This window comes from Aythya fuligula, chromosome 3 (assembly GCF_009819795.1).
Source record: "Aythya fuligula isolate bAytFul2 chromosome 3, bAytFul2.pri, whole genome shotgun sequence".
NCBI lineage: Eukaryota > Metazoa > Chordata > Aves > Anseriformes > Anatidae > Aythya > Aythya fuligula.
Genome location: NC_045561.1, coordinates 13,331,095 through 13,354,876, shown reverse-complemented (window position 1 = coordinate 13,354,876; position 23,782 = coordinate 13,331,095). Strand labels below are relative to the sequence as shown.

Here is a 23,782-nt window from a genome sequence, read left to right as displayed (position 1 = left end):
GCTACAACCTGACACTGCAGACAGGTCCTTATGGGAAGGCTCCTTGTCCCCTCAGACCCACAGCAAAGTCAGAAGAGCCCTAGACAGTCACAGACCCGGCCTGCAGAGCCCACTGTAAGGTCACAACCTAGGGCACAAAGCCCGTTTCCACTTTCATATTTATTTTATGTGGACTACACAACCTGTTAAGAAACCTGCAGGAGGATTTACCAGCAGCAGTCAACCTTCCCACCTTCCAGAACACTTGCTGGAAATTTTTAAGTGTACCAGTTACAATTCTGCCCCCCTGTTCCTCAGCCACTTCTGTTACACAATCAACTTTTACTCAGTATTTTAAACAAGTACTTATGAGTTTGGTTGTAATTCACAGTGTAATTTTTCCAACTGTTGCTGTAACAAAAAATACAAATAGTAACAGACCCGTTAATGGCTATCTTTGAAATGGGCAAGAACTAAGCTGACTGAAACCCAGTCTACTATGTTCATTCGTTGTTTACATTTCTCTCAGCTCAGACAACACAGATGTTTTGCTTTCGTTTACCCATTCCATTTTCAGAGTCTCAGCTCTGCAACAGCTTTTTCTCAAAAATGAGAAAAGGATAATTCAACTGACTGAAGTCTCCTACAACTTAGGCAAATATGCATTCCCCATTCTCATTTTTCTTTTTTTTTTTTTTCTAAGGGGAAAAATGATAAGAAAATAGCTCAAGTTACTAGAAAAAGAATATTTCTTACAGTATAAAAAAAAAGATTAAAAAAAAGGATGTGTGCCTTGGATCTGTGCTCAGACCACTTGCCTTGACCACTTGTATAGCTCAGTTTGGGTCAGTTTCTGTCCATGTATTCCTCGAGGCGCAGAAGCCACTTATTCCAGTACTGTGAGCACAGGTCTGGACCCATGAAGTGCGGATGTGCAGGGCAACCGTTCTTATAGGCAACCACTATGAGTCCACAACTGACCTGCAATTAAAACCAGGAGGCTGTTAGAAATGGAACGTTAATGTGCAACTTCAGCCAGCAGTTTTAGAGACCAAACCTGACTGTAAAACGTCAGCTTACACATACACATCACAGAATCAAAGAATAGCTGGGGTGGGAAGAGACCTCTGCAGGCCAGCTGGTCCAACCCTCTGCTCGAGCAGGGACACCCAGAGCAGGGTGCCCAGGACCACGTCCAGGTGGTTTTGAAGATCTCCAAGGAAGGAGATTCCACAACCTCTGGGCAGCCTGTGTCAGTGCTCGGATACCTGCACAGTAACAAAGTGCTCCTTCATACCTTAAATCAGAAATATTTAGTTTATAAGAAATATCTTAAGAAATGAGGAACAAAACCCATCAATAATTCACCATAAGATACTTGGAAACTGACATTCAAACGTTGAGAGTCCAGAGCTCTGACTGACCTCGGTGAGAACTGAAGGGCTCAAACTCTGAATATCAATTTTTAGGGTCCACTTACACTTTCCAGATGCTGGTAAAATTCCCAGTGACTGATGAGGCTTTGCCTGGGGTCATATGATCAGCCTGACGCCATTCTCCAGCACCAGTCTGAGCGCGAACGCTTACCTAGGCCTGTTCTGAAATATTTAGTGCCTGACAAACAGCTCTAATCCAAACCCCGAGCAGCCAACAGGGGGGAAGTGGTGGAGTCAGAAGGCTGGTGGCAGAATCCTTGCATTACTGCCTGTAGCGCATTCTAAGGATCATGTTTATGAAGCACTTCTGATCAGGAAACTGATCTCTGTAATATCCTAGAAAGTCCTTTGCAGAACCCATGCATTACCCTGCTCTCTTCTGCTTTACATTTTCCCCCCTTCAAGGCTTTGCATTGAAATAACAAACCTTCAGGCCAAGCAGGCCTGGCTAGATTGCCTGTGGAGTCTTTGAAGCAACTCCTGATGTGAGCAATGTGCTCCCATCCCATTTCCCTGTTTGCACGGTCTTCTGCTTCACTTCCTCTCTCTCCTCCTGCTTCCTACTCCCCACACAAACCAAAAACATACGAACAAAGCACTGGGGACTGGCCAAATGTCAAGTAACTGGGATTTTACCTGACCTCCTGGGACACAGAGCATCCATACCTGAACAGGGATTCCCTTAAAACCAGGGACAAGATGTTACTGACAAGCCATGGCAGCAGGATAAGCAAGAATTATTTTACAGTACAGTTTTATGTCAGCTAAACCTGATCTAAGCCCGGGCTGCTTTGTTACAAATCCTACCAACACCCTAATCATGGCCAGCAGGTGCTGGAGGCAGTAAGTGGGGAGAAATGAAAGGAACAGGGGCGCTGCTGCTTGTCTCGGCAGGCAGCAGGCCTGCTGACCTGGAAGTCGTAATTGGCATCGTGATTGATGGCCCCAACATACGCTGCAACCTGCAGTGGGTTGTCAAAAGTATTCTTCAGAGACGGCTTCAGTTTCTCTGATGTCTTCCAGTCAATCACACACAACTGGCCCCTGCATAAGACAACAAGAAAGGACAATATTTTACCTTAAATTCAGTCACAGCAGGAAATCAGACACAGCAGAGCAAAGACAGGTGTAACACTCAGCCCATTTCAACCCTGTTGCTCGTCATCACTTCCAGTCTAAGGAAGTCTCCCCCATGCTGGCAGCTTAGATACCAAAATTCTTTTCCAGCTTCCCCTCAACAGCTCACCAAGGCAGCTGCTCCAGCCTCCCACGTGCCACAGAGCACCAATTTTCGGGTCTCTCAGAGAACCAGGACCTCACCGATACTTAGCCACGCAGTCTACCAGGCCCAGATACTGAAGAGTTTCGTGCTGAACTGCGCTTTCCAGAACTCTGACTTCACTGATGTCTTTTAAGACGTGTTGCACGCTTGATAAGTAGCCAGAAATAGCAGCGTCTTCTCCCTGCTCCTTAGTTGCCGACTCTTCAGGTAAAAACATAGATTCCAAAGCTGCATGGAAGAGCTCTCCTTGGAGGAAAAGATCTAAGAAAGATGCAACATTTTAGACACTGCTCATGATATGTGATGGACTTGTATATTGGACATTACATGACAAACCCTTAAATCAGATGGTTTTTGTACTGAAAACTTAAGAATGTGGGGAGGAGAAGGGAATGAGATAGAAAAATAACTGTAGTCAACAGTGAAATTCTCTCTTTTATATTAATGCTTACTCTTTTTTTTTTTGTCTCTAATTCTGCAGAAACAAAAGATGAGCTTTAATTTACTGTTTATTAAAAGGCATTATTTTACTGTATACTAAAAACGTGAATTTCTGTGAACGAAAAAAATAGCAGCCAGAAGTCTGGAATGAATTTGCTTCTCCTGCTGTACAGGTCCATTTGAATTGAATAAATCTGAAATGGGTGGGCATAGCTCTTAGGAGTAAAGGCTTATCTCAGAAACAATTCAAAGATAATTTTAAACAGTCATATATGGTTGTGTCATTTCATTGTACTAAGCTTATTCAGTCAAGTACTTAATAAGTCAAAAAGAGTATAAACATAGGATATTCAGTTTTCCAAAGCATAATTGTTTGTGTAAGGAGCACCAGGGTATTTATCAATCTTGCTGCAAGTTTCTACCTATTGTCTCCCCAAATCTTCTTCAGTCCCACAGCTTGGGGGAGGTATCTTATGAAATGAAAACCTCTAAAACCTCCGAACTTCACCGGAGGGGCTGGCTGTATTCTATATTCTGAATGGTTACTGAAGAACTTCAGCATATTTGGCACCAGGTGTTTTTTAAACACTCCAGATGATACAATTTCAGCATGCTCATTCCCACCTGTTACAAAGTGCCTTTGGATCTGCAGGCAGGCTCAATAAAATCCACTGGAAAATATCTATTTGTAAACAGATACTAGCACATAGGGAAACTGTGGAGAAGCAGGTAGGACAGAACAAAGGGTGTCTACAGTCTAATTCCAGTTTCCCCACTCGATTCTGAATCAGTTTTAGTAGCCCTAGAACAAAAATTAGAGCTTATATTCATCAAGGGCAGGTGCCCTCATCGTATGCTCTTGTCCCCTGAAATGGAAACAAGGAATTTTCAAAGCACTCCACTTCTAGAGCTGGATAATGCAGCTCTGGTAATGTGTCCCAGACAATTATCCAAACCCTTGCTCCTGCTTTGTCATCATGTGATGAGACTTACTTTTAGTATACTCTGCAAAGCCATCCTTCCCAAGTTCCTGTATCATTTTCTGCTTCCACCTTTCTAGGTAAAAGGCTTGCTGCGGAGGCATGGTCTGTTGAAGGATACGGGTAACGCTGGGTATTTTTGTTTTCTGCAAAGCAATTTTCATGGGCAGGTTGGAGTCACTGTCAAGAAGCGGAGTCCTCTTGTTGGGGTTTATGAGAGGAATCCAGTTCTTGGGAGTTTTTGTTTCAGCTTCATCTGGAGGTGCGTGTTTAAGTGGCTGTCCATATAACAAACCGTCTTCTTCAAGTATTGTCTCTGGTGTTTGGGCACTGGCTTTGTAAGATGTAACAGAGAAGACCAAGCTTTTGTATTTTTCTTGATCAACTTGCTCATAACCATTCACTTTTTTCTTCTTGCTGTAAAGACAAGCAGAGGTAGCCAGACACATGTATGGGAACTGCTTTTTGCAATGCCGTAGTTGAAAAACCATTTCCAGTCTCTCGGGTTTCCTGCACAGTAGCTGTAGGAAATTCATTCTGACAAGAAGCATTTCTGAGTAGTTACAGTTCTCTTCCTTCTGTTAGGAGCAGTCTGCAGGATACCAGAATCTGCCCCTGTAGAAAAATAAATCAGTCACTTTCAGAGTCATAAAACACCACCAACCATTTGTCCTTAGCCACATAAAGAACTACTACGGTCATAAAGTGCCTTCATACACTTCATACCACCAAAATTTAGATAAACAATACAATAACAAAAACCTGTAAGTAAGGAAAGAGGAAACGATCCTGAAAAGAACCAGCACTGGCTGGCAAAATCTGAAACAGCAAACACAAAGATGCTGCAAGTAGCAAAAACTGCAGAAGATGCTCTTACAGCAACAGTATCAGAACTGACATGAAAGGAAACACACAAACTGATCGGTAACAAACCACCCCCAAAAGTGGCAGAGGGAAATAAGAAACAAACAAACAAAAGATCCTGTGTAGAAGAGAATGAAGCAAACCCATTGATGTGAGATAGTAAATTTGATTAATTTTTTTCAGTGCATGCTGAAATTGGGAGGCTTTAGACTGGGAAAGCCGAAGAGAAACCAGACACATTGCAAGTACCTTCAGACGCAAATAAATCTTTTAAAGACCAGAGTAAAATATAAAAGTGTTTTTCAAAAGAAGTTTCAACCACGGTTACGTTCTAAGACACTTAGGAAGCTTTAAGAGAAAACCTGGAGATCATAGTTCTTGTTCTTGGCAAAGCTTTCAAAACTATATTATAGCTTCAATGTTAAGTCCCATGGAAGTCTACGAACATGGCTAGAACAAACATGTGAACTGTGGCATTTAAATCAACACTAAATAATTGCAGAATTAAGGCCTTTGCTCCTACTGAAAGTTATCTGCTGACCACCACAAAGTTTCCTTCCATCCACCCTCTGCAAAAAAATACAGACAACACACGTAGCCAACCAACATCAGCATTTTGCTTTGGACAATACTTGTAACAGTACTCTTTTTTTCTTTTCCCCCCACACTCCTTACACAGCACTGCCCAAGATGTAGGCAGCACAGAAGACAAATACGTGCTAGGAGGAGTTATTTTGCATGGACAGATCCTGAACTCACGCAGAACCGCAGGGACACCAGAGTGTGGGTGCAGGCATCTGTCACACAGAGCAACTTGCGAAGCGGGGCGATACCAGCTGCAGCTGTTTAGATCAAGGAACCTTGTAACAAAAGGGGGAGACCTTAGACTCTGGTTCCATAAATATTGTTCTTCACTTGTGAAGGACAAAACCTGCCAGCTGCAGAAGTTTAATCAGCAGTAGGCAGATACACCGCATTTTTTCTTTACTGGCTTTACACTTTTCACACTGACTTTGTCAAGTTCGGGCACATAATAACCAATCTAACAAAAAGCATTCATAAAACATCAATGGTGAAAACACATAGCGTGCAACCTCTGCAGAATTAACGTGTTGAAAGCAGGCAATTTCAACCATTTTATTGCCAGGAAAGCGTGCAAGTTTTGCCAAAAAACAGAGCAACCTGTTTTAGGCAGGTTACACAACAGTGAGAAATTGGATTGTCCACCTTCCGTAACTTCTGCCCTGCTTTGTTTCATGGATGTCTGAGGGAGCTTTACAATGTTGAGTGAAATATAACCAAATTCTCTATTACCTCTCATTTTCATTCAATGTCAAGGAACTGTTTTGCTAGAAATTTGTAAGAGCTTAAGAAGATACTTTTAATGAAGTACCCATCTGTGTGAATTCTTCAGTCCTTCTTAGGTTTTTAGCCAGTGAATTTTGTATGGCCTCATTTTTACTACTAATCATTCTAATGCATTTCTTTTTAAGAAGCTCTCTGTGTTTTGCTTTTTAACTATCAGAAAGTAGCTCACTTCTGCAAAGCTGCTATGCCAAAACTTGCAACAACTCATTCTTCTAAGAAGAAAATCACATTTTTAATGGATTTTTGATCTTGGAATTGGTTACCTGTCAGAATCTGCCACTTGCTGAAAAAGAAGTAATGAACTATGTTAGCACATTACATCAGGTTTCACTTTGCTGCAGGTGGTAACAAGAAATAATAGTAAAACCTGCAGAAGAATACCTAAAGGTCAGACCTGAATACCAGAAGCAATTTTTTTTTTAAGGTATTTTTTCCATCATAAATAGCAGGGTGCAAAAATTAATCTCTTCTCTTCCTGAGGTTTGCCCCTAAACTGAGTTACTGAAGCTGTAGTGTGAACTAAATAGGAGGAAAAACACAACCCTTACTCAAATGCAGTAGTGTCTGAGCTTGCAGTTTCTCAGGCCGTTGTTTAATGGCCATTACAGTCTTACCCAAGTGCATTAATCAGAACAGAATACACACTGGGTCATTGACTGGGTATTTGTTAAGCTAGCCAGAGCACAAAAGAAATAGTTTATGCTGGCTTTGTGTCAGTAGCAGTAGGCAAGATGATACCTGATCAAGCATTAAGCTCAGTTGTAGTAATCTAACCCTCAATAATTTTTAAGGAGTAACCTTATACCAGAGCGGTGCTGTAAATCAGGGGGCCACGAGAATGCTCAGTATTACAAGCACTCAAGCTAGTTTACTGTAACACTCATGCAGTGTCTCAGTAGTATCTAGTATGTATTTTAAATTTACAGCCTGTTTTGTTCTGGAGTACTATCTCTGGAAACATTTGTGCACACTATGAAGCGAACAGCAGAGAAAAGAAAAGTTTGTCTGCTGCTGTGCTGTTCCACAAAGTCGTTCTAGGACCGCTCAGAAATAAAGCACGCTTGTACTTAACCTACTAAAGAATCACATGCGTTGTTCGGTTAATCACAGTGACATTTCTGTACAAAGAACTTACATTTACAAGAAAGCAACGGGTCTGGGGCGGCCTGGATCTGCTCTCACACAGACAGAGCAGAACTTGATGGGTATTTCTCTCAGGGGAAGCGTCTCCCTTCTCTCTCAAACCGTTGGCGCTGGTACAATTGTTTCAAGTACTGCACGATGAGCCAGACTGCAGACTCGAACCGAAATAAAATAACCTGAAAAAAAAAACACAAAAAGGAGAACTTTTCTTAACTGCCCCAAGCCAGTCGACTCTGCAGCTCCAACATGAGCGGCACCAACATAACGGAGGAGGTTTTCCCAGGATACAAACGAGTAGAAACTGAAAGGATCGCTTCAGTGTTCACGGCCATAAGGCACTGCTGCAGCCAGGGCTTCAGGCAGCACCCAGCACGGCTTTTTCTTCTCTCACCGATCGAGCAAACAGGAGCACAAGCTCATTTCAGAGACACTAGGAAAGGGCACTGCTAAACGTGCTTACAGACCTGCTACCCTACGTGCCTAATTTGAGTACATCGAACGCAATTACAAAAGTATAATTTTAAACTAGTATCACAGGCTTTTGCCTGATAAGAAGCAGCGTTACTAGTTGATGTAGAGGCAACAACAACTTATTTATTTATTTTTTCGCCAGAAAAGCAACAGTAAGCCACGTTTTTCACCAGAACAACCACTTCCCCTTTATTTTTCATTGTATCTTCATAACGTGAGGCTCCGAGAGCCCTGCAACCCCCGGGACCCCGCACAGTTGCTCACTCCCCGTCTCTCTCCATCCACCTCGCCACCCGTTGCCCTGCCGCAGGTGACCAACACCCAGCCCTCAGTCTGGAAACTAGGAGCGTGGGGAGAAAAAGGCGCTTCCCCATTAAAAAAATAAAGGTAATAAGGCTCAGCTCAGCAGCCCAGCCTCCATCACAAGCCCGTACCGGAGAGAAAGGAGCCCCCCAGCAGGCAGCAGCCCCTCTGCACTGCCTCAAATCCCCTCACAGAGCCGCCCCCCAACACAGATTCCCCCCCACCGGGGCGCCCCCTCAGGGGGCGCCGGTACCTCAGGGCCGCGCTGCCCGCTCGTCAACACACGTGCGGCAGCGACACCGCACACACCGCGCATGCGCCGGCGCCCCGCTGCCTCTCGGGATTTGTAGTTTTGCACCCCCCCTCACCGTATGCGCAGAGAGTTCGGCGTTAAAGCCCCTAAGAGCTATTGAAATCGGATTTTTCTCCTTCCTTAGGTTTTGATTCTTTTCATTTCGAAGGCTCCCAAAACGTTTAAAAGCGAAGGGAAAAAAGAGAGGAAAGCGCCGCCATCTTGGATGAAGGCGAAGCGGCGCCCTGCCCTCACCCAAGATGGCCGCCGCCCCGCGGGGGCCGCCGGGAGGGAGGGGGGCGGTGGCGGTGATGGCGGCGTGAGGCGGCTCCGCCCCGGGCTATAAGAGGCGTGGCGGGGCGGGGGGCGGGCGGCTGCCGGCGACATGGCCCTGCTGCGGGAGGACGCGCAGAGCAAGGTGAGGGCTGCCCGGCTGCTGCCCGAGGGGTGCCGAGGCTCGGAGGGGCAGCGGGGAGCCGCCTGGCTCGGTGTTATGCCCGGGCTGGGTGTGCCGGGGGGCGGCTGGTGCTGGGGGCGTGGGGGCTGCCTCCTCCTCCGAGCTTCCCCCAGCCCTGTGGGGGTGTCTCGGGAGGAGCGGAGCGGGGTTGGGCGTTTCGTGTTGTGTGGGTGCCCCGCTTTGGGTTGCGAATGAGTCAGGGCTTCCCCCTCCTGATCCGCCTGGAAGTTGGTTATTGGTGAAATAGCCGCGCTCGCACCTTTTTCTGCTCCGCGTTGAACTTAGCAACGAGTCAAACATCTCTGGCTTGATAACAGTGAACCAAAAAGCCTCTCTGTGGGCTTGTGTCTGCGGGTGGGGAGGTGAAATGCCCTCTGTCGTGCAGCACCTGGTGCCTTTGATCCTGTGCCTTCCTCCCTCTTCCCTATGGGGGAAGGGGGAGGCGGCTGCCGAGGGTCCGGGAGCTTTAACCCCGGCAGAAAGCGGGCAAAAATTAACCAGGTTGGAGAGGCAGGGGGGCTGCCGTGGGGTCTGGGCGGCTGGGAGGGGGGACAGGAGCGCTGCGATCTTCTCCGTTCCTGTTTGCTCAAGGAAGCGGCAGCGCGGAGCTGGTGTGTGGCCCCCAGATAAAAACCGGGCTGCCTGCGGAGGAAGCTTCGCGAGGTGTTAACCTTGAGTGGGAAGCGGTGGGAGCTGTCAACTGTGAGCTGACCCTGAGCTGGGCAGGCTGGAGAGGGCCGGGAGACGTGGGAAAAGGGAGGGAGGGAGGGGAGGATAAGGGGGGACTGGACGCGCGGTGGGAAAGGCAGCGTGTGGGGAGGGAAGGGCGCCTGAGAAAGTGAAGTAGAGGGATTGCCCTGCTTCTGTGCACATACCGGTGTTTCCTAATGTCGCTGTATTGATTGCTGAAGTGCAGGCTTGAGCTTTCTGAATACTTAACCAGATCAAAATGGTGACACTGGGTATTGTAGCAGCTCTTCCAAAAATAAAAATAAAAATGAAATGTGATGTTGTGGCCAGTGTCTGTCTGTTATCACTTCCTAACAGCAGTTCTCAGTGCCAGGCAACTTCTTCTGGGTGCTCTGGGATGAGTGAGGCCTCTCAGCTCTTGCTTCTGCTCCACAAGGGAACTGCTGCATGGGAGCAAAAAAAAAAAGCTCATTCCAAGATAAACTGCTAGCAAGGTGAATCCTACCGGACAGGATAATGTACTACCCAGGATATAAACCTCTATAAAGCTGGCCCAGCAGCCTGGACTAATGGTGAAATTTCAGATCTAAGAGAGCTGGAGAATGCATGGTGGGGCTGTGTCGCACAGTCCCTTCTGCCAGCCCTGGCCTTGCTGCAGGAGGCCACTAACACATCCCTGTAAGCGCTGAACACAGCTTAGGGGCTTGCTTCTGTTGCACAGTTTTTGTAGCTGGGCATATGTCGTGTTACAGATGAAATATGGGCTGGAAGGGCTGTGCTGTGCAGGAAGATTGCTGCGGCAGGGCGGATTTGGGCTGTGCTGCCAACGCTGCTGCTTGGCTCCTCGAGAGCTGTGGGACGGCAGGGAGGGGTGGGGGTGTCCTGGGTGCTGCTGTCTGGAGTAAGGGGAACTAGAGGCTTTCTCTTGGAATATGGGATCCTTGAATGCTGCCAGCCCTGTCCCACTGTAGTTGTGTGACCGCTTACTTTCTGCAGAGTGAAGCTGAGATCCCTGTGGCAGAGCGGAGTGCTCGGGCCTGCTCGTTGCACCATCACTCACAACAGGTACTGTGGCCGTAGAACTTGCCTCCCGCTCACTTGGCAGGCACCACGCGTGGTGAGGAACGGCATCTCAGTGCGGCTAAACCAAGCTGCTGTTTGTGTTACAACCAAGACTAAGAAGGCATAATGAAACCAGTGCATCCCTGCAGTTTTGCCGTTCAAAATCACCAAACTGGGGTCTTCTGTAACATCAATAGTGATGTGAGGAGTGCATGTGAGAAGGCTGGTTCAGTTTTCCTGGTGATGTGTAATCTCTTCTACTTCAGGACTGTTTCAACTAAATATCAGAGAGCTAACAGCAGGTCTATCGTGAAGGCTCCAAAATCACAGAATCACAGAATTTCTAGGTTGGAAGAGACCTCAAGATCATTGAGTCCAACCTCTGACCTAACGCTAACAGTCCCCACTAAACCATATCCCTAAGCTCTACATCTAAACGTCTTTTAAAGACTTCCAGGGATGGTGACTCCACCACTCCCCTGGGCAGCCTGTTCCAGTGTCTAACAACCCTTTCAGTGAAGAAGTTCTTCCTAACATCTAACCTAAAACTCCCCTGGCTCAACTTAAGCCCATTCCCCCTCTTTTCATCTCCTGTACTAGCTCCTTGCTGCTCTAGGAACGCAGGGTACTTTCAGGCATACTTCTACTGCCTTGATTAAGGGGAAACTTCAGTTCCGTGTGCTGAATATGACTGAAATGTAATTCTAGCAACTAATGCCTCTGAAATGTGCTGTCTGGATACTCTGAAAGGCTGCTGGTTAGCTTCTGAGTGTTGAAACGAGGCACTCTGGAGCTGAAAGGTCTGTATGAACTTACAGAAAGCATCACGATCTTCTAGTGCTCTCTGGAGAGCACTTACACTGGTTTAATTAGACTGTTCTCTAAAAACTAATGGATGCTGGGTCAGATGTAATTACTGCTGACGTCTTATTTGTGGCTGCTTGAGTGGCAGCAGGGAGGTGAGCAGCGAAAGGGTGCTTGGTTAGAAGGTAGCTGATAATACATAGAAAGAATAAGAAATAAGTTCCTTGCTCCTTCTGGGAGCCCTGTTTTGTTGGAAACCCCTGGATTAATTGGGTTTTGAGGATGAATAGGGGTTCTTACGTCACTAGTGGCTGGATGCTGTGTCACAGCTGCTTGCACTGGCGGATTCTGTTCTTAGAATGGAGAAATGACGTGGCCATCTAAAGAAACTTGTTCAAGTTGAAGCCTGAGGAGCTGATGGTCAGTGCTGGATTGTGTTTAGGTGGTCTGACTTTTTTTTTTATCGTCTTTAACCAATGGAAACAAACAGCTGTTGTAAAACTCTGCCTGGGTTGGCTGGAGTAGTGCTGTCCCTGCTGTCTCTTCTCTTGGGCTTCTCAAGGAGGTGATTATCATAGTTCAACAACATCTGGGTTGTCGTGGAGCTGGAAGCCATCAATATGATGGTCCTGTTCTGTAGAGCTCTGTGTGATGTCCTGCTCTAATTTCTGGGTCAGGTTAAGCAGGAGTCACAGTGGACAGCCTGAACAGGGAAGAGTTTTTCCCCTGAGTCCTCAAGAAAGCCAAAGGATCCCCATACAAGTCACTAAAGAGGCATGAGCCCAGAACTTGAAAGTGTCAGAGCAGCTGCAACAGCTGCTGTGGGTGTTGCAAACCAGAAGCCTCCGGAGCCTTTCTGAGGAAGGGAAACGAGAGGTGAAAGTGGGGGCACGGTGTGGGGCTTGGGGAACTGCTCGGGTTTCTAACCCAATCTGCGGGGCTGCCATCCCTGCTGTGTGTGAGGCACGCTGTCACCTCTGCTGAGCTCTGGGTACGGCTGAATTTGGGGAGCTCAGCTGGGGTGGCTCCCTGGGAAGGCTTCGGGCAGGAACCAGCCTGGGGCCTGCAGGTGAAAGGAGGCTTGGCAAAGCCTCCGTGTGACCGTGAGCGAGTTGTTTCTCATTCCTGCGTGTGGGGTGGGCGTAGAAGGAATGGGGTAAAACATCCTGGAGGGTGAGCTGCTGGTGTGGAGCATCTGCTTGGGGTGCTCACTGGGTGAGCGCCTCGTGGAGCTGGGACCAGGTCAGGCTTCTTGCTCCTTGTGTGCTGGAGAAATGCTGCCCCAGCGCTTCCTGCCGGGCAGCAAAGCCCTCTGCCCCGAGGTAGGGCAGTGTGAATGCTCTCTTTGTAGTGTGGGCCTTTCTGCCATGGTTGTGTAATCTGAAAGGTCCCTGGCCTGCAGTGACCTTTGCAGGGATGGAGTAGGCCAGTGGTTTTTTGCTCCTCAGCTTCACGTTACTGAAGGGCCTGAGGCTGAGACTCCTTAGGGGCAGAGTTGATGATCCCGTGCTCTTTTCCAAAAGTGATATGCTTGATGTTTCAGCCTGCAGTGGTCTATAAGCATAAACTGGGCCTCATGTGTTCACAGCAGATGTAATGGCACACACTGCTTTGACCTGAGGAAGCACTACCACCCTGTGTCCATACATCCCCACCTCCTGTGCAGGCAGCTACTCGGCACAGAGGGGTGTGAGGACAGCATCTCACCACGGGTTACTTTCTCTGCAGCACTTAAGAAGAAAGCTCGCAACTTCGGGACTGGATGATTTGTGTAATCCTTCCCGTAGTTTAGCTGAGGGGAAGCAGTTTCCTTTGGCTTATCGTGCTTTTCCCGGACTCAGCAGTTTGTATTGTTAGCTCTGCTGATCCTGTTTGGACAGTGAAGATAAGTAAGCAGGATGCAAAACACCGAGTGGAAGGGGCTGCAGCTCATACTCCTGCTGTGGTGTAGCAGGACGTGCTCTGGAAGCTCAGCGCCCTCCTGAACCCCAGCGAGCAGCTGGGATGCCGCAGGTAGGAATCTTCTTACCGTGGCTGGGGTATCCCTCGCTCAGGCGTGAGAAGCTGAGGATTACAGGAACCACTGGTGACAGCCAGAGCCAGCCAGAAACAGGCTGGGTGGAGGCAAAAGCTGCCCTGGGGAGGTCCCTTCTGACCACAACCATCCCGTGAGAGGCTCAGCAGCCCGATGTCTGCGTGCTCTGCAGGCTGGCAGCGAGGCTTCTTGCCTGCTGCTCTGGCTTGCAGGTCCCAGATGGCCAGACCTGGGGGAGGGAGCCTCCGAAGCTTTTTGGAAGTGACACCTCACCTTAAAAAGGGCAGCCTCTCAACAGCTCTTCCACGGCTTTACAGGAGCTTAAAGCGGCATCCGAACCATCTGTAACGCGAGGGGGTTGCTCAGATGCTGGCTGGGCTGCTGTCAAGTGCTTGTGGGCTCGGTGCTGGCAGGTGGTACTTGCAGGCGCCTGCCTGCTGGCATGCTGTGGTGTGGCAAAACAGCATCGGTCCCATCCCAGCTCTCTGCCTTTCCTCATAATTCATTCTAAATCCTCCCTAAAGGACAGCCCTGGGGTTTGGCCCAGCTCTGACAGCTGCTCCTCAGCACGCTTCCCCTGTTGTGATCCCTGGCAGTTCCTCCCTTGAGCAGAAAATAAGAGTGGTGTGTTAGTGCTGAAGGAAGAGCCTTTGGAAAGATGAGTCCCGTGGCAGAGGAAGGCACTGTATCGTGGTAGGCCGGGCTTCTTGAAGAAATAAGTGCCCTCCTGCTAAGGAAGGTGCTGGCCTCAATCACTGGAGGTAAATCTGGTCTCTGTCGAAGCTGGTGTGCTCTGGGGCCTCCTGCAGATGGTGTACTTGCAGCCCATCCTCACAGCGTGCTCTGAAACCTCTTCCAGGCTGCTCTGAGTAGAAGCAAATAGCATTAAAATGTTGCCAGGCCCAAAGCTCTGTCTAGGGAAGATAAGACCTGAATTTAGCAGGGGGAAAGAGGCTCGTGGCTGCAAGCATAAATAGCTTTTGTAGAGCCAAGTTCAGGTATCGTTGTATCTAGTTCTTATTCTAGCTTGTTGAAGCTTTTTCTTTTAAAGTGTGCATTCTAGCAGCAATTAATAACGTGATGCCAGGTATTTTGAGAGTAAGATTATGCAGATGTGGTGTTAGTGCCCCGGTGTTCTTGGGGTTTGGTCCTCTTTTTGGCAAGCAGTTGGACCTGAGGCTCATCTGGGACTCACAGGCACCCAGCCTGTGGCTTGCACTTCACAACAGATAAAATCACTTAATTCTTCTCGTGCCAGACTACAGCAGCTGCCTGATGTAAGGGTGAGGAAACAGATCACAAGACCAGGCTATTAAGCCTGGGATAACGAAGAGAATATTATTAGGGTTGTTACTCTCCTCAAAATGGCATAGTAGGCTTTGGCTTGTTGTGCTCCGAGTAAAGAAGCTGGAGAAGTGCTGGAAGGAGGATGCTTCCTCCTAGAAATATTCCACAAATACCTCTAGTGTGATCTTCAACAATTGGTTCTGCAGACTTTAAGCTGCAAGCCTTTAAGCCTTTTTTTTCCTTTCATGTGTTTGGAAGGGAAGGCTTGTTGCAGTGATGTGCAGGCTGCGTCAAGGCTGTCATATTCCTGTGTGTACTGCTCCTGGAGGCAGCAGTCCAGTGCAACATGGTTCGTGTTGGCAATGATGAGTCTGGCTTTGTTAAATCTGCTTGATGCTTAACCAGGGCTTTTTCTGTGAAATCTGTTACAGCTGAGGTCCGTGTCTGTAGACCTGAATGTTGATCCTTCTCTCCAAATTGACATACCGGATGCCCTGAGTGAAAAGGACAGAGTGAAGTTCACGGTACATACTAAGGTAAGAAGATCATGGGGTACGAAGTGGACTCTGTAAATATGCTGCAAATGCTGTTTGTAACACATATACCTGCAAGGATGGGCTTGGCCATGAGGAAAATCTCATTAGATGGAGTTTTTCCACTTAAAGGTGGCCTGAGGCTAAAAAGGCAGAAACTTAAAGTTTCCTAAAACTTGAATGCTCTGTTTAGAGACAAGGTAACCGATACGCTAGGTTGGCTTTCCCAAGAAACTAGCCTGAGATCAGAAGGCTGGGGGGTGGGGAAGCCAGCCACTGTGGAACTTCACAAAATAAACTGTGTTAATGCTGTTCTGCAGCAGCGCCTGTTCTTTAAATAGTGTCCTTAGTAGTAAGACTCACTGAGTGCCAGCTCAGCTAAAAGAGTAGGCGAGGCTCTTAGTAGGCAAAATAGCTTCCTTTGGAAGTCGACAGAACTGTTTCTAAAAGCACTAATTTACAAAACAGTAGGCCTTCTATATCTTCTCTTCCAGACTACGCTGCCAGCTTTTCAAAGCTCTGAGTTTTCAGTTACAAGGCAGCATGAAGACTTTGTGTGGCTGCACGATACGCTCACTGAAACTGAGGAATATGCCGGCCTCATTGTAAGTACTTCCTGAAAATGCACTTCTAAACAAAATGCTACGGTGATTTCATATGGAAACTAGTAAAGACACGAAGTTTGCTTTACCATTGTTGTGAGTGTTTCATGACTCGGGTAGTCCCTATGGTATCTGCCTGTTGATGACACTGGGTTGCTCTATTAAATAGTCTCTTTTGTCGGGATTATTCAGCTGCCACAGGAGCCTCTGGCTAGTGGGTGGAGAGTAGAGGCTATTCCTCTTATATTCCTTTTGGAAGGGCTGGTTGGTTTCAGGGGTAGCACAGAGCGGGGAGGGGCAATCAAGGACCTAGATGCCAACATTCCTATAGGCTTCCTGGGTCCAGAACCTTCCTGGCTTGGTATGACCATGTGAAAGAGCCTCTCTGCAGAAGGCTAGAAGTAATTTTGGGTAACTTATGATTGCTACCATCTATCACTAACCAATTCCTTGCCTAGATACCTCCCGCACCTTCAAAGCCGGACTTTGATGGTCCCAGAGAGAAGATGCAGAAACTAGGAGAAGGGGAAGTGTCTATGACAAAAGAGGAGTTTGCCAAAATGAAGCAAGAACTGGAAGCGTAAGTAGAACTGAGTCTACTACTGAAGGCTGAATGTAAATAATTCTCGTGGGAGAGCAACTTATTTGTTGGTAGCTGGTGTTGAGTGTCTCTGTTTTGAAGAGAGTCTGCTGCTGCTGCCTGATATTCTGTAAAAACCACTGGAACTGGGGAGTTGTCCAAAGCTTTGCTCAAACTGGAAAACTTCCTCAATTGAAAGATTGAAAATGGCTTCTCTCTCTATAGAGAAGCTCTGTCACTACTTCAGAAATGCACTGAATATTTTTCCTGGAAAAACATAATGCAATTCCTTGCCCAATTAAATGGGTAGTACAGAAGGGATCTGTTTTTTTTTCCTTTCAGTGAATACCTTGCTGTCTTCAAGAAGACTGTATCATCACATGAGATCTTCCTTCAGCGGATTTCTTCTCACCCTGTGCTCAGCAAAGATCGCAATTTTCATGTTTTCCTGGAGTATGACCAGGATGTAAGTCACTCTTTCCATGTAAGGCAAGGTGTTACAGGTGCTATCCCCCTTCTGGGCAGTTAGAATGAATGTAAATCAGCACACAGTGTCAGCAAGCAGATATTGCCTGTACTTCTGTGAGATGACTAAAAGGTGAAGACCTGTCTTTAGGCCTTCTGCCATAAATCTCATAGCATTGCTTAATCCTACTCAAGTTGGTTAGGAAGCCAATTTGATGTGTCCTTGGATCTTAGGAACAAACATGGTTCAGGTGTGCCTTTGTTATGTGTGCCTCATGGTCCTTAAAATGGAAGTGTATTGAAGTTAATATCACATGTTTTGTTGCCTCAGTATCAGTGGTGGATGCTGGTCCAGGAAATGTAAGGAGAAACCAAACTTCCTGGGAATGGGAAAAATCTCTGGCACAGAACAGTTGAACTTCTAGTAAAGCCATTTGTTACATGAACAATCCATTGTACAGCTTATAGGAGTGGTCTTGGAGAGCTTGCAAATCAGGCTGCTTTATCATATGCTAGATAGAAATTAGATTACTACTCTGCTAATGTTTAAAATAGTCACTTTTTCCTCCCATGGATGACTTTGAAGCTGTCTTGGTCTCTCTGTTCTAGCTGAGTGTTCGAAGGAAAAACACAAAAGAGATGTTTGGTGGCTTTCTAAAAAGTGTGGTAAAGAGTGCTGATGAAGTTCTCTTCTCTGGAGTCAAGGTAAGGTAGCTGGTTTTCCTCCTGGTCACCTTACTCTTGATTGCTTCTTGCTTCCTTCTTCAGGGAAGTTGGTTATCTGCTTTGGGCTTGGTGTGTGAGGCTTGGAGCTGCTATGCTAACTTTAGACAGCAGTATAGAGTAGCCTATATTCTGACTACTTTATTTGAAAAATAAAAGGACATTGAGGCTATAGACTGTTTAAAAATTCAAGTATATTTCAAGTATCTGATGCACAAGAGTTGCCTGAACATGTGATACTGGTGGGGAGGAAGGAATTATACCTTCAGCAAATATATTTTTGGCTACTTCAGGGTCTGAATAAACATGATTTACATGTTTTTGCTTGTACTAGTTAAGATCAAATACAAAAGACTCCTGTAAGTGGTCCAGCTTCAGCTTTTCTACCCTGTTGCCATGGCAGTTCTTCCTAATAGACTTGCTGTCTGAAAGGCAATGTCATAAAACATTACAGTACGTATGTTTTGTATAGGTGTGAAACAGGCTTGTGAACTGTTTAGTGTTCATCTACCATGCAGTGGCAGGCCTGGGAAACAAAATTCCAACAGCTAGTAGCCTTAAGGGCTCTCTGATAACTTACTGGTTACTTCAGACAGCCTGCAGCACTGAATAGTTGAGTGTCAAATCCATCTTCACTTCACTGTGAAGAAGGAACTGAACAAATGGTTTGGAAATCCTCAGTTTTTTTTTTTGGTGAACTCTGCTTTTCAATAGTGAGTGACAAGCATAATCTTCAGGTGACTAAAGTTCTTTGTTTGGACCCTTCCCTAAAAAGGGAAGAGCCTGTGTTCTGTGGTGAAGTAACTGACTTAACAGGTTATACTCTCTTTCAGGAAGTAGATGACTTTTTTGAGCAAGAGAAGACTTTTCTTGTAAACTACTACAACAGAATCAAGGATGCATGTGCAAAAGCAGATAAGATGACAAGATCTCATAAAAGTGAATCTTTTCAAAGACCTTTCTAAAGACCTGCAGTCTTGCTGAGTGATTTTTGTAGCCTGAAAGCCTTGTCTTGTTCTTGCAGATGTTGCAGATGACTATATTTATACTTCAGCTTGCTTGAACAGCCTGGCATTAGAAGAACCTACAGTTATCAAAAAGTAAGCAACACTAACTATTCATAAACATTCTGAGTCCAGGTATTTTATGTTTTCAGAAAATCAAGGGGAGTGAGTCATAGCTGGATTGGGTTTCTTGAACTGCATGCAAGTGGCGTTGAAACTCTTTCCTTTTATGTTCCTGGTGTGACATTTCTAAAACTATCAATTGCATTGGACTCTCAGATTAGCTGATCTCTTGCCAGTTGTGCAGTAGAGCTGAATTGTACTGCTCAAAGCTCCTTCTAAATAGCTAAATAGAAGTCTCCCTGAATGTTGTTCAGGTCACAAACTTCTGGAGAACATAGGAGAAGTTAAGGGGTTATGCACCTGTGTTCTAATGTGCTGTATAAGCTCTATAGCTTATACTAAGCCTGTATTATCTTCTGGACCTCAGAGGTTCCAAAATAGTTTTTTTTTTTTGTTTTTTTTTCCAACTTCTGGAAACCTGGTCATTTTAAGAGGTAAATACTCTTTAATAACTTTGCTATCAATTCAATGTAACCTTGTTAATGCTGTTAACAGCTGAATAAACAAAATGATCCATCAGTCTTGGGGAGTAGCAGTGGGGAAATTCTGTACAATATCTTCATACTGCTTATTGTTGCTATTCTTAATGGTGTCCAGCTGCTTATCTCTACTGGTCTGTTAGGCTGGAATCCAGCACCTCTGGCATTAAACCTTTTGTCTAGGACTGTGCCTAGACCTTCTTTCAAAGCTCTTGTCTGGATATGTGTGTAGGAACAAACTCTAGCCTTCAGCTTTTTGGTTTCATGGTAATTGATTCTGGCATTTTATGCACTAAGATATCTAACGTTTACTTGCTATTTTCTTCTTCCCCAAGGTATCTCTTGAAAGTTGCTGAGCTCTTTGAGAAACTCAGGGTAAGAGAAGTCTTGGAAAAATGAAATCTGTAAATGTGGGTCATGCTGTGTCCTGTTACATACAAACTATATAATCTCTTCTGCAGAAAGTGGAGAGTAGAGTTTCTTCAGATGAAGACTTAAAGCTCTCTGAACTGTTGAGATACTACATGCTCAATATAGAAGCTGCTAAGGTGAGAAATGTTTTTTTTTTTTTTTTAAGCTTAGTTTTATTATGGGAATTGTGACCCACTCTTATTTATGCTTGAAGAAGATGGGAAGGTGGACCCTTGTCTTGCTTAAGCAATTTGGTACAGCTGGATGATAGCAGGATATGGAAGCCATGCATTGGCTAGCTGCAGTCCAGTCCCTTACTGCACTAAGGGTACAGATCTCTGACCAGTTTCTCTTGGCATGTAGAGGAAAAGAACTCATTGGATTCCTGCAAGTTAGAGCCAGCTGAGTTTGCAGTAGTGCTCTGGCACATCCATTGTGTAAGTTCTCATGACACATACTGATGACTACAGCACTTGGGATTTACTGAACGGTTTCCAATTAGTCCTTGTATGTGGACACATGATAACGTGAAAGCAACTGGAGTTAGGAATTCTATCAGTCCTGCCTGGTAGACTGATGTGACTGCAAAACACTTGCCAGTAACAAATATTTGGTTTGGCAAGGGCGTGAATATGCTGAGGAATGGTACCTGGTATATTCTGACAGGCCTCTCCTTCCAGTGCCATCTCCAGTGTCACATACCCTGGGGCATTCAGTACAGGCTCTGTGTGTGTGATGTACTGCTCCAAGTATTAAGTCTATTCTGCTGCTAGATTAGAAAGGAGTTGGCACTGAGACCTGTGCTGCTGCTCATGTCTAGGTTAGTACAGTGCTTCAGTCAAATTGCCAATTCTCCAAGGAATGAAATGCACTGTATGCCTTGCTGGAAGCAGACTGAGGGAATTCAAAAAGTGCTATTACTACTTTGTGGGAAGGCCCACCTTACAGAAGGATGAAGCTACTTTCAGGGAAGAAGTGGTGACTACAATAGCCCTCAAGCTTCCTTGATTTAAGGCACAAGTGACTGTCCTGAACATGTGTACTGGTGAAAGGCTTTTCTTGCTGTGCTAAGAATACAGCAGGTTATAACAGCTTCTTAGAGAAAGCATAATCTGGTGCTGAAAGAAGTGATATCTCCTGCTAAAGGATTTGTAACTGCAGTTTGGGCAATAGTCTTCTTAAGGCTTTGCATTATTTCTGTCTACTTCCAGGATCTTCTGTACAGACGTACAAGGGCTCTTGTCAATTACGAAAATTCGAACAAAGCTCTAGACAAAGCCAGGCTAAAGAGCAAGGACGTCAGGCTGGCGGAGGAACATCAGCAGGACTGTTGTCAGAAGTTTGAAAAGATTTCAGAATCTGCAAAACAAGGTAAAACAGGCTTTGCTGTATTTCTCCTGAAGGGAGACTCTAATGCGGCCCAGGTCTCCATCTGATCTTCAGCAACCAAAGTCTCCTGAAGGCTGTCCTGAAGCAAGTGGTCCGTACATACCAGGGACGGTGTAAATGCCTGTGAAAGTTGATGGAACTCAATCTTTTGAAGAATGATTGCCTGAAGCTGGTCAATGTCAGTACTAAACCAATCTCAAGTATAAGCCCCCACTTGCTTTGTATTTTGAACTCGTCAGCCTGCATCTGAGTATAACAACTCAGACTCCTGATTTTCCCAAATAGAACTGTGCAAGTAGGTTTTTCAGCTGTACTGGGACAGAGCAGTGCCTGATACCAAGTCTCACGCTGCTTTTTAGTGGATGTCTTTGGCCAATGTAAAATAGAGGAGACGTACCTTTATGGTACACACTGCTGCTCCCTTCCTATTCCCAGTTTTTAAATGCTCCGGTTTCTCTCAGAACTTGCATGGCCTACTCCTGTTTAATTCCCGTTGTCTTCCTATAAAACCTTCCTGTCTTATCAGAGAAATAACCATCTTGTCTAGTAAGACAGTGTTGTGCGATGGAATGCATCTTCTGGCTAGAAATGAGACTAAACCCTTCAATCTCTTTGTGGTCAAATGCTGTAACTAGAGCTGTATACTATGAAACAAAGGGCATTACTGAAACTTTAGTCACTACTCTGTACATCTGTCTTACCTGTGTTTATTCTTTCTTCCCTACAGAATTGATGAGCTTCAAACAGAAGAGAATAGCAGCCTTCCGCAAAAACCTAATTGAAATGGCAGAACTGGAAATAAAACATGCAAAGGTGTGTTCTTTGGAATTTGACATATGTAGCTTGAAGAAAGTGACTAATGTTTAACTTAGAGTACTTGCTGGGTTTTCTTTAAGGCTAGGAAATGTAAAATGGAATAGGCAGGTGCTCTGGCTGAGATCTGAAGGGGGGGAAAAGAAAGGAATTGAAGACTTGTGTATACAATGAACAAGTGCTGGCAGTCTTATCTGTCTCATACAGTCCGTTTTCAGCCTGTCACTCCTAGGACATTGGCCTATTGTGCTGTAAGTAAGAAGTCTGTTTTGCAGGTAGTAGGCAATATCATCTCCCTTATCTACAGGCATCACAGGAAGTTGCTTCATCTTATGGAATTTCCTCACTGAATTCAGGAGGGGGTCAGCTACTGTCTGTATTCAAGTGCTGTGAGCATGTTTTGCAGCCTGTGAGCTAGCTGTCAACCCTTCTTACCTAGCTTATTGGTGAAGGGAGACACTGGCTTGAGGCCTCTGCCAAGGTGTGCAGAGCCTGCTTGAAGTAGGATGAGGAGACCACACTATTGTCAGCTTAATCTAGGAAAGTGTATGCTGGTTGCTCTCTATGCTAAGTTAGCAGAACCTACAAAGTGGGAAGCCTCAGGAAGAGGTAACCCCAGCCTCTCTAAGCAAGGAGAATTTAACTTCCTACTTCCTGATTGCCCTGAACTTCATCACAGGTAGCTACTTCAGTGCTGTGCTTGAATGTGACACAAAAAAGGCTCAGTTTGGCCCACTTGAGTTTACTGCTTTCCTAGTCTCCTGCTCCTCTCTTCCTTCCCACAAAGTCACAGTTGCAGGCCTGCAGGGAGGGGCAGATTGCAGACTGATCTGTTTGATACATTGCCTGACTACTTGTTCCTGCAATATAATCTCTTAGCACTGTGACAATCTGCAAAATCCTGCGATGGACCTACTATTTTGAAAGCTCCTTCATTGTGGAAGGCAGGATTTAAACAATCAGTCATACTCATCTGAAACTAATTCTCTTCCTTTCCAGAACAATGTGTCTCTCCTGCAAAGCTGTATTGACTTGTTCAAGAACTAAGGCGCCTTACTCTGAAAATGTGAAGAAAAAAAAAAGCATCAGTTGCACTCAATGGCCAAGGGGAACTTATTGGCTTAATTTCATTAGCTTAAAATAAATATTGTCACTGAGATTATGACTAATACCTAAATATATTGATAGTGATGCATTGAGTTGGTATAAATGAGAGTTGAAATGCGTATGAATTGTCTGGATGTAGCTAACATCCTGTTGGCTGATAACTCAAAATGAGTCAAATGTGAGAAATCAATTTGATGTCGACTGACTCTTTAGCAGAAAATGTTTTCTGAGAAGAACTTTTTGTTTCAGCATCATGAAGTGATCTGTCATCATAGCCCTGATATATTTGAAACTTGCAAGTGGGAATGGCTTGTGTAGTAATTTTATAAAGTAAATATCTTAACATTCCACTTCCCAGACAGATTTCTACTACAGTATATTTTGAATTTCTATAAACACATTCAGTATTTGTACACTTGGATGATACAGCAAATAAAGATGTCTGATAAAAACAAGCTGTTGTGCTATGGCAGGACTGTCACTTTACATCCCACACAAACGGGCTTCAAGTGCAGAATTACCAATTACCCCATTACTCATCACCTGGAGCTCTTCACTGGGAGCACTAGAGATTATATACAGTTGACTTGGTAGGAGTGCTTTCAGAAGGAGTGTTGACATGAAATGTGGGGACTTCAGGTCACGCTGCTGTTTGAGTA

The 23,782-nt window shown here is 45.5% G+C and overlaps 2 protein-coding genes across 3 annotated transcripts; one reads left to right on the top strand and one right to left on the bottom strand.

The window, feature by feature from the left end:
- Window positions 1–726: 726 nt before the first annotated feature.
- Window positions 727–8,726, bottom strand: MGME1 (mitochondrial genome maintenance exonuclease 1). Of its 2 annotated transcripts, none has more exons than XM_032184756.1 (6): window positions 8,636–8,726; window positions 7,486–7,669; window positions 4,132–4,733; window positions 2,736–2,958; window positions 2,327–2,459; window positions 727–960 (listed from the first exon to the last, which is right to left on the bottom strand). In XM_032184756.1, exons 3-6 carry the CDS (start codon window positions 4,667–4,669, stop codon window positions 826–828), a joined length of 1,029 nt encoding a protein of 342 aa, XP_032040647.1. In that variant the 5' UTR covers window positions 4,670–4,733; window positions 7,486–7,669; window positions 8,636–8,726; the 3' UTR covers window positions 727–825. The 2 variants fall into 2 exon arrangements, with proteins under 2 accessions (XP_032040647.1, XP_032040646.1); XM_032184755.1 differs by lacking the exon at window positions 8,636–8,726 and adding an exon at window positions 8,521–8,565.
- Window positions 8,727–8,929: 203 nt separating this feature from the next.
- Window positions 8,930–23,578, top strand: SNX5 (sorting nexin 5). The gene is made up of 13 exons (XM_032185554.1): window positions 8,930–8,977; window positions 15,326–15,430; window positions 15,922–16,032; window positions 16,488–16,609; window positions 16,952–17,075; window positions 17,684–17,779; window positions 18,631–18,736; window positions 18,822–18,897; window positions 19,739–19,778; window positions 19,865–19,951; window positions 21,026–21,185; window positions 21,931–22,016; window positions 23,016–23,578. Exons 1-13 carry the CDS (start codon window positions 8,945–8,947, stop codon window positions 23,061–23,063), a joined length of 1,194 nt encoding a protein of 397 aa, XP_032041445.1. The 5' UTR covers window positions 8,930–8,944; the 3' UTR covers window positions 23,064–23,578.
- The last annotated feature ends 204 nt before the right edge of the window (window positions 23,579–23,782 follow it).